Source organism: Tasmannia lanceolata, unplaced genomic scaffold, assembly GCF_043159265.1.
Source record: "Tasmannia lanceolata isolate RefF3 unplaced genomic scaffold, GAP_Taslan_0.1 ptg000015l, whole genome shotgun sequence".
NCBI classification, from domain to species: domain Eukaryota; kingdom Viridiplantae; phylum Streptophyta; class Magnoliopsida; order Canellales; family Winteraceae; genus Tasmannia; species Tasmannia lanceolata.
In genome coordinates this window covers 63,178,034-63,188,142 of record NW_027518692.1, presented here as the reverse complement: position 1 = coordinate 63,188,142, position 10,109 = coordinate 63,178,034, and the positions used below count along the sequence as shown (strand labels likewise).

Here is a 10,109-nt window from a genome sequence, read left to right as displayed (position 1 = left end):
CTGAGTTAGGGGCAAAAAACCTCATCCCATTGCCCGCCCTATAGGGCTCAGTGCTGGGCCTAGCCCGCCCTGATTGGGCCGGGCCGGGCCGGCCCTAATTGACCCTAGTGCAAATACCTATTAAGAGTACCAAAAGTAAAGCAACCACTTATCATATAAAACAAAATGATCAATAAACAGATAAATGAACAAAATAAGACAATATGAATTCAACAACATGACGGGCAATAGAGACAATTAATAATAATAATCTAAAGAAACATCAATCCAAGATAATATAAAACATTATCAAAAGAAACATGCACAGATGGTTCAATTCTATAATAGAAAACTTAAGGTCGGGCCGGGTCAGGTCAGGGTACCCGAGGCATTAACCCAGAACCCAGCCCGACCTGAGTCGGGGTCTAAAAAAATGAACCCTGACCCGCCCTCAGGGTTGGAAAATCCAGCCTTGACCCTGTTCGGACTCAGGGCGGGTGAGGGCTGACAGGGCCAAACTTGCACCCCTAGCTTCGCCACGTGTCACCCCCACTACATTTTGAAATTTAATAACGCATTAAGGGGATGTGGCACACCGTTTCACACGTAACCTTAATAACAAAATTTAAAAACGTGTTAAGGGGATGTGGCACCTGGAATTTAAAACGCCTAAAATCAAGGAATGCAAAAAATGCCAAAAATCAAGGATTGATTAAAATAATATCTCTCCACATATTAAATCTCCTAAAATAGTAAAATACGCTTCTTATTTTGGATTTGAAAAAAGAAAGGCTAAAATCAAGGAATGGAAATATCGCCTAAAATTAAGGGTCTATACACAGAACTGGCATGTATATTTTTCTCTCTCTTAAAAGAGACGATACATAGAAGTTGTGTGTATAGATTAGATACACGCTATATTTATGGAGAGTAATGCCTATTGGACTTCTATGAATAGATACACACGAAATTTTTAAAAAAAAAATTTGCAATTCAGTAGATAGAGAGAGGGTTATAGATAGTTTTTTAGAATACTAATTTTTCTTCGCCCCGTGCATCACACGAGACTGCAACTAGTATATTGTATATGTGGTTTTGTACGGGTGGGCTGTTAGAAAGCTCCCTGACCAGGGTGTGTCTTCCTAGCAGCTTAACTACACATTTTAATACTCAATTTAGAAATCGTAGAATATTTGCCCTCTATAATAGAGCATTGTAGGGGTGGTCACGTGGTCCGGGGAGCCACCTTCATCGAGAAGAGTCATATGATTAAAACAAGCTAAATCAATGAACCACTGATCTTTAGTGAACTTTGATTCTTGCATAATATACAAGGCTTCTTTGTCAAATTTTTCCTTTGCATTCTCTTCATGCTCCTGTATGCCATTTTTCCGAGTTGGACTTGAACAAACGTTCGGACTTCTGACGGAAGACAGTCGGACTTTGTAGTTCGGTAATCATATGTTAGTGCATCCTTTTGGTATTTTTTTCGTAATTTTACTACTTTGCTTCCATTTTTTCGTAATTTTTCATTTAAAACTTAGCGCTTCAGCCACAAATCCGTAATGATTACTATTTTTTGCAATTATATTTTTGCTAGCCATCTTTGCACCCCCAATCTTTGCATCAAAGGATGGGCTACAAGCCGAGAAGTTGCCTCGGCGAAGGTGGCTAGCAAATTCCTATACAAAAAAAAGGGAAATGTTATCCACACTATTGTATTTTGATGAGGGCACTCCTCACTTAATTAAAAGTACGGTATGGCCCCCCCATAGGATGATCCAAAGCGTCCATTAGATGGGCCATAGCCTAAATAGGTTGTGTCCCAAAAATCATTTCCATAGGTTGATCCTAACCCTCCGATCTATAGAGGGTTAGGACCAACACTCTAACATTCTGATAAGAGGGTTAGGATCATGGTTTTAAATTTCGACCGAAACCGAAAATTTCTGAAATTCAATATTTCGCCATTTACCAAATTTCGGACCGAAATTTCGGATTTCGGTCCAAAATTTTGGTAATTTCGGTCTGAAATTTCGGTGTAATGAGATTATTTATTAAAAAAAAAAATGTTACAAAATTTCGGTCCGAAATTTCAAAATTTGGGACTAGAATTTGGAACCAAATTACCAAATTTCAGTTTTTGGTGGGGTCCGAAACAGTTACCGAAACATTAACCCTATCTCCAACTCTTCCCATCTGCTAGTTTCCATCATCACCAGGTACGCTATCCCTATCATAGCTAAGGCCCTGTTCGTTTTAGATTATGACAACTGATTGTGAGTGCTAAACCAATTATTAGATTTCAACGTAATTTTGAGTCCAAAATTCGGTTTGGCACTCACAGTCAGCTATAATAATCTTAAATGAACAGGCCCTAAGGCTACATTTGTTTTAGTTTTTAACAACCAATTGTGAGTCCAAAACCGATTATTCGACTCGAAATCTGGTTTTCACTCACAATCGGTTGTCAAAATCCAAAACGAACAGAGCCTAACTCTTCTAATCTCTTGGCTTTTAACGTCACCAGGTTGCACTATGTCCACCAACCTGAATATCCGAGTGAAAACAATAAAATATAAAAGTTGGTATTTTGTGTGTAAGCGTGACCTGCGTGAGTGTAGTTGATTAATACATGAAATATAAAAAAATAAATAAGCTAATCAAATAAATGGACTTTCAATAGAGGATAAGCATGAATGATAAAATGAGATAAATAAAGTATGAAAACAAATGATTGATGATTAACGTTGGATCAATTAAATATGAACAAATAAATTATAGCAAATGAAGAATAATAACATGAGCAAATGGAAAGAAATTAGTACTCCTGTCCTTCTGATTTGCCGTTTTGATCGTTGATGGTGGAATTGACGTTAGAGAGGATGAAGAAGTGGTAGGCCACCGAGGCCCTGTATAAAGATCAAAATGGATGCCAATCCGGTGCGCATGTTGCCCCGATGTACAAGACCAAGAGATGAAGATCCAATGCTTTGAGAAAAAATGGAGTATAAATACTACTTTGTATTGGACATAATTGTTACGGGTGCAACTTGGGCGGGCTCAACCCGAACCCGACGGGTTCAAGCAGGAAAAAAGTCTGGTTGGGTTGAGTTCAGGTCGGGTTCAGGTTCGGGTTGGGTTTTCTCAACCCGGGTTGAGTTCGGGTTGGGTTCGGGTTGAGGGCTTTGGCAAACTGGCCTGAGTGAACCGGACATTTTTAATAATTTTTTTTATTTTTTAAGCTTAAAATCTCGGGTTCGGCTGGGTTGAACCTCGTCGGGTTGGAACTCAGGTTGGGTTCGGGCTGGCCTCAACCCTACCCAACCCGAGTTGCACCCCTTTTAATTGTAGTGTAAAGAATAGTGTAGTAGAAGTGTCCTGTAGAAAAGTGAGAAATGAAGTCCTTGGGAAGGGAGGACTTGTCTTTATGTGGAAGAGAATGGAGGAAAAAAGATAGTTTTTTGTTTTTTTGCTCTTTTGATCTCTCGTAGAGAAAGAGGGAACAGCAGGAATCTTAGGGAAAGGTGCCCCTTGTCTTGAATTTGTGTGAATTTTTTGAAAAGAGTGAGAGAGTCCACTAAAAAAAGGTATTGGCTAAGAGATGAGTGAGAAAATTATTGTTCTGGGCTAAGAAATAATTCATAGAAGGAAAAAGGTTGAAATAGGAGTAACTTTAGTAAAATTAGAGCAATTTTATAAATGCAAGATTTTTTAAATTAGATAGAAATATTTTTTTTTAAAGATTTTAGGTGTTTAACATTACTAGATATCATGGCAATAATGAAACAAAAAACATATGACCAAAGGAAGAAATACAAGATGAAAGTTCGTATAGAAGAAAGTAAATCAATACGTGATATAAGAAGCAAGGCAAGTTATTTTAAAGACTCTCATTTCCTCCCTTATGCAGTAGGCTAACTGAAAATAAAGCCCTGATCATACATTGTCCATAAAGTACTGATCATGGGTTGCACCGAAATTCAATAGCAAACCAGTATGCGTGCAAAACAGAAGGGAAGAAGAAAATGTAGGTCTACAAATTCTAGACAAGAGGAATGCTAAATTAAGCCTTGGCAGTCGGGATATGGACAAAATGAGGGAGGCTAAGGGGGTTACACCAATCTTTTTGTAACTTGTATTGTAGTGAAAGAAAAAGCAGCATGGAACATGATCTTCTTCTAGAAACAAAAAAGGTTGTTGTCTTGACACTCCGAATAAGGGGCTACCCGCAAGTCATTGTCAGGAAAATGACTTTTCCCATCGAGGCGGCCCAATTGTATATCTGATTGAACAAGAAACTGAGTATTTCCACCATGAAAATTAGGCTCTGCCACCCTTATCGGTATAAAAAAGCAGAAAACCGATAAGGGTGGCAATATCAACAGCCCATAAAAAATAAAAAAAAGAGTCCTCAACCGTGGCAGACTCTTAGCGGGCCACGTTGAATGTTTTGTTCGCCTATTTATGAAGGGACACCCCGTTGTTTTCTTCACCGTCTCCGTTCTCCTCATCCCCTCTACGCCTCTACTACTAAGTTGTATTAAACAAAAAACCCAACACCTTAATATACGATGGCTTCTTGTGGTGGTGTGCGTAGGATTAAGCTTGGGTCTCAGGGCCTAGAGGTCCCGGCACAAGGCCTTGGATGCATGGGCATGTCTGCTTTCTATGGCGCACCCAAACCAGAGCCAGACATGATTGCTCTCATCCAACACGCAGTCCAAAGTGGTGTCACTTTGCTTGATACTTCAGACTTCTATGGCCCCTTCACCAACGAAATCCTCGTCGGCAAGGTATTTGCATATTTGTTATTTCATTGGGATTTCATAAGTTTTCTATTTGTTGTTATGAAAAATGGAATCCTGATTTGTTTCTTTTTATAGGCGCTCAAGGGGATAAGGGAGAAGGTGCAATTGGCTACCAAGTTCGGGATTAGTTGGGCTGAAGATGGGCAGACCCCGGTCATTCGTGGCGATCCGGCTTATGTCAGGGCTTGCTGTGAGGCCAGTTTGAAGAGGCTCGGTGTTGATTGCATCGATCTCTATTACCAGCACCGAATCGACACCAATGTACCCATTGAAGTCACGGTATCTCTCTCACGCGCATACAGGAACTTTATTTGAGTTTGGTGCAGAATCAAAAGTTTCATAAATCAAATGGCAACGTGATTGATCTTCTTACAGGGAAAATCAGCCTCTCGACCCACTTTGAGGGAAAGCTTCTCTTTCATGACCACATATTTTTCCTGCTAAGGAATGGGAAATCTTTCTCCTGTACATGAATTAAATGTTTCATTTCATCCCGAAAAAGCCATCTCCTAGGCGGAGGTCTTCAGTTGACCACTTTCTGTAAAATTTCTACACAATCCAATCTAGATAACCTAACCCTTATCTCTAAGACTCCTGCTCATACCAAACAGCTAGATAGCAAACTTCACAAGCTACAAAAATCTAAACTAATATATTCCACCCAAGTGAGGCCATCTACGCAGTAACATAAACACATGGAAATCACCCATGATCTACTCAGACATCCATCCCTACTAGGGACGATTTGGGCAATCAGCATAAGCACCACCCATGGTTCTAAACCTAGATGTGTGCCATCTTCCCAAGTGGGCTTGTCTAAAATAGGAACCGCCCTGTGTCGCCATGAAAATACCAAGATTAAACCATCTAGACCGGAATTCACCATACCGTAACCATCAAATTTTAAACTTGTGGCCTGAAAGATGACTCCATGCTCTGAATTTCCAAGATGGGTAGCTTGAGGTTATGAAGCCTATGTGATGATTTCTAACACTTGTTAATTTCCTCTATATAAAGCTGCTATTTTGCTCTGTGTCTTCAAGCGCCATCGCTCACTTTCTAATCACCCATTTTTCTCTTGTGCACAAGATGGGTGAACTAAAGAAACTTGTTGAAGAACGAAAAATAAAATATGTGGGACTGTCCGAGGCCTCTGCTTCGACAATCAGGAGAGCACATGCGGTTCACCCAATAACTGCTGTACAGTTGGAGTGGTCCTTATGGACGAGAGATGTAGAAGAAGACATAGTACCTACTTGCAGGTGAGGTTCATCTGCTACAACTCTCCAAAGGTTACAAAGAAATTAGTATTTTTAACTTAGTTCTAACTTTTACTCCCTTATGTTATTCAGAGAACTTGGGATAGGAATTGTAGCATACAGTCCTCTGGGAAGGGGTTTCTTCACTACAGGGCCTAAAGTGACAGATAATTTGGAAGAAGGTGACATGCGAAAGGTATGAGTTTCTAAGTATTTAACTTATGATGCATTATTTACAGCCTGATTTATCTTGGGGTAAATGTCTTCAGAGCTCAATATAATGTGGGTTTTCTATTTCATGGTCTGTTATGCAATATAATGTGAGGTTCTGATGGTATCCCTGAAATGTTTGTATCTATGGTGTGAGTGATGTGATGTGTTTTTGTTTGTCTATAGGATGTTATGCCACACGATGTGTTGCTAAATTGTTTATACTGTATTTTGTAGTATTTACCGCGATTTAATGGTGAGAATTTGGAGCATAATGCGCGCGTATTTGAGCGTGTAAATGAAATGGCTACGAAGAAGGGATGCACCCCTTCACAACTTGCATTGGCTTGGGTTCACCACCAGGGAAATGACGTGTGCCCCATCCCGGGCACCACCAAGATCGCGAACTTCGACCAGAACATTAGAGCTTTGTCTGTAAAGCTTACACCAAAAGAAATGGCTGAACTCGAATCCTTGGCTGCCTTTAAGGGTGATCGATATCCAGGGGAGAATCTAACTTGGAAAACATCAGAAACTCCGGCTCTGGAATCATGGAAAGGAGAATGATCACCAGTTCTTTTTTGGTTTCTTTGTAGGTCATATGATGTTCTTGTGGTGTTTCCTCTTTCTAGGATCAATGTTCTCCATTGGCTTGCTTTATGTTGCTTAGAAGCCAAGAGTTATAGTTTCTCCTTTCAGCACTATGTTTTAAGATTTAGAAGCATAAATAAAGCAGGACTCTTGTTCTTTTAGTTTGATGCTGATGTTGTCATGTTTCATGGTTTTTCATTTTATTTATTTTGAAGAGGAGTTCTAGACTGAAGGGCGCCCTTGCAAAAAAGGATGAAAGGGCGCCCCCATTGGCTATCAATCACCAAAGTGACTAAATGGGATGAAAAGTCAATGAACATTAAATGATAAAGGCATTTTCCTCATAAAAATTTCCGTTAACGTACTAACTAACTATATATATGTCGTATATGTGGTCTTGTAGGGGTGGGCTGTTAGGAAGCTCCCTGACAGGGGTGTGTCTTCCTAGCAGCTTAACTATACATTTTAATACTCAATTAAGAAATCGTAGAATATCTGCCCTCTATAACAGAGCATTTAAGTATTGAGGAAAGTGTTACAGGGAGCTTCCCTGCGCTTAAGTGGCTTAGAAGGCCACCGATTGGTCGCTTTTTGTGGACCCGCCATACGAACCAATCGGTGGCTTTTTAAGCCACTTAAGTGCAGGGAGCTCCCTGCGCAGCTGCGCAAGAACACTTTTCTCTTAAGTAATAAAGTAATTAAAATGTCCAGGATTGAAAGCAATTTATATAATGAAATATTGTATCATGTGGTTTGAGTTGCTTTCACTTTATCCCCTCTTAGTAGCTACTCATTTAAAAATCACCTTTGAACTTTATAACTTATTGCCCTATATCGAAATCTCTCTTCTGATTCAAAATCGTGGTGTAACGTGTATCGTCCTTTTTTGGAATTGGACGAGGAGAGAGGGTGGGGGTTAGGGACCCTCTTGGTAGTGTTTTCAATAGTTCCGGCTCACCCATTTCTGTGAGCAAGCGGAGTTCCAGTTTAAGGCTTTCTCCCCAAGGATGACCTACCACCACACCACGCATTGTTACCGGCCAGGTCGCGTGGTCTGGGGCGCCACCTTCATCGAAAAGAGTCATATGATTAAAACAAGCTAAATCAATGAACCACTGATCTGTAGTGAACTTTGATTCTTGCATGATATACAAGGCATCTTTGTCAAATTTTTCCTTTGCATTCTCTTCATGCTCCTGTATGCCATTTTTCCTTTCAACCTTCAATGATCATAGTCTGGTGGGTGGTCGTGGCTGATTACTACTAGAGCTTTCTTGATCATTGTTATTGGTAGCAATTAGTCAGGATTGCGAACGATTATGTAATGTCCTTGACCCACGAAATCTCCCTCTGCCACGAGACTTTCCATGGATATCAGAAAATAGTACTTAGTTGGGTTTGTCTTCCTTTTTTATGCTTGATTCCAATTTTCATCTTCTAAGAAGGGCTTCTTGAAGGAGACTGACGGTTTCCTCCATGGGTGGTTTAGATTTTTGCACCAAGACTTTCATTGCATCAATCTCAAGTCTTAAATCTTCTGATATGATTGCAACTCGAGCATCATTCTCCATCTTAATGCGCATTCCCTCTATTTGATTGTAAAGATCTTTAATTTTATGAGTGAATTCAGCAATAGACTCAGTACTTTGTTGTTTGCATGCTCGTAGTTCTACTTCCAAAATTGCCTTTCTCACACGCCTGTTCGTGCACAGTAGCCAACCGATCTCCGCCATCTTTTGCTGAATCTAGCTCCGTCACATAGAAGAGCATATTCGATCATAAGAAATTTGAATCAGATGAGCGCTTTGCTGTTACTTTTCTTCCATTCATTAGGTTTGGGCAGATTGCTTATGTGTTTGGCTCTTCGTAACCATCAACGATGTCGCAAAACCCTCGGCCAACCAAGTAACTTTTCAGCTACACCTTCCAATTTCCGTAGTTCTTCTCGGGTCAGAACTTCTGGCAGAAATGTACTTCATGTTGGCATGGCAGAAAAAATTTGTAGTGTGATGGTGTCCTTTCTACCTTCCCTCTTTACCAACCTGACACTAATACCATGTAGCAAGTTTTTGTAAATCAAAATCTTGATTTGAGAGTCAAAAATGGCGTTTGGAGAAAGTTTTCTAAAACTTGTTTTGGAAGAGAAAAACATTTCTTATAGAAAAATTTGTTTTTTGCAAGAGAGTGATAAGAGTGCAAAAGTAGTGGAAAAGGATAGTCCCATATAGCTTTGACAAAAAGTTGGAGATGGGTTTAAAAAACTTTATCCACTCCCCTAAATTGATTGTTACAGTATGGGTCTTAGTCATTCATTGGTCAAACCGCACGCACAACGTGGGCTATAGGCCCTTTTTTAGGCGCACTTTAATCCGAGCCGTTGGAACCATATCGAGTTGGAATGGTCATATGGATGAACGGAATGGTTCGGTTGGGTTGGGCCTTGAACTTGGGCATCAACGGCTAGCCCTCGAGCAGGTGCAATCCAATCCGCCAGATCAAATTTTTCCTTGAACTCGGGCATCAACGGCTAGCCCTCGAGCAGGTGTGATCCAATCCACCATGTCAAATTTTTCCAGATTAGATCCGAGCCGTTGGTTCCAGGTCTTAGTCATTGGTCGAACCGCACGTACAACGTGGGCTATAGGGCCTTTTTTTAGGCGCACTTTAATCCGAGCCGTTGGATCCAGATCGAGTTGGAATGATCATATGGATGGACGGAATGGTTCGGTTGGGTTGGGCCTTGAGCTCGGGCATCAACGGCTAGCCCTCGAGCAGGTGCGATCCGATCCGCCGGATCAAATTTTTACAGATTAGATCCGAGCCGTTGGGTCCAGATCGAGTTGAATCGGTCATATGGATAGGCCGAATGGTTCGGTCGGGTTGGGCCTAGGCCCAACGGTTGGCCCAGCGGGACTAGGGGCTTCAACGGCTAGTCCTCGAGCGGGTGCGATCCTATCCGTCGGATCATGTTGTAACCGCTAGTGGATGGTGACCGTTGGATTGTGTCAATTCAAGTCCAACATTCTAGAGGCGATTGGGTGCGATCAAAGCTGTGGGTTGATGATCGGTTGCGATCTAGCGGCTATAGGAAAGCGCGGAGGTTTTACACAAACCAAGATTGATCCGAACCGTAGAGTCGCGATTAGACGCAATCTAAAGGTCAGAATTTAAACCGCATTAGAAATTCTGGAAGATTCTAAAAAACTACCTAGAAATGAAACCCCAAGCCGCCTCCTCTAGAATGTGAAATGATATGAAA

General features: G+C 40.9%; 1 protein-coding gene across 1 annotated transcript; it reads left to right on the top strand.

The window, feature by feature from the left end:
• Positions 1-4,463: 4,463 nt before the first annotated feature.
• On the top strand, positions 4,464-7,017 carry LOC143892958 (putative aldo-keto reductase 2). Its single transcript, XM_077397881.1, has 5 exons — positions 4,464-4,775; positions 4,866-5,069; positions 5,880-6,052; positions 6,143-6,245; positions 6,497-7,017. The coding sequence occupies exons 1-5, from the start codon at positions 4,554-4,556 to the stop codon at positions 6,824-6,826; spliced, it is 1,032 nt and encodes a 343-aa protein (XP_077253996.1). The 5' UTR covers positions 4,464-4,553; the 3' UTR covers positions 6,827-7,017.
• Positions 7,018-10,109: the final 3,092 nt, after the last annotated feature.

Coding starts and splice junctions, on each gene's coding strand:
- LOC143892958 (XM_077397881.1), top strand. CDS start 4,554: ATGGCTTCTTGTGGTGGTGTGCGTAGGATTAAGCTTGGGTCTCAGGGC. Junction 4,776..4,865: donor ACGAAATCCTCGTCGGCAAG/GTATTTGCATAT, acceptor TTCTTTTTATAG/GCGCTCAAGGGGATAAGGGA. Junction 6,053..6,142: donor GACATAGTACCTACTTGCAG/GTGAGGTTCATC, acceptor TATGTTATTCAG/AGAACTTGGGATAGGAATTG.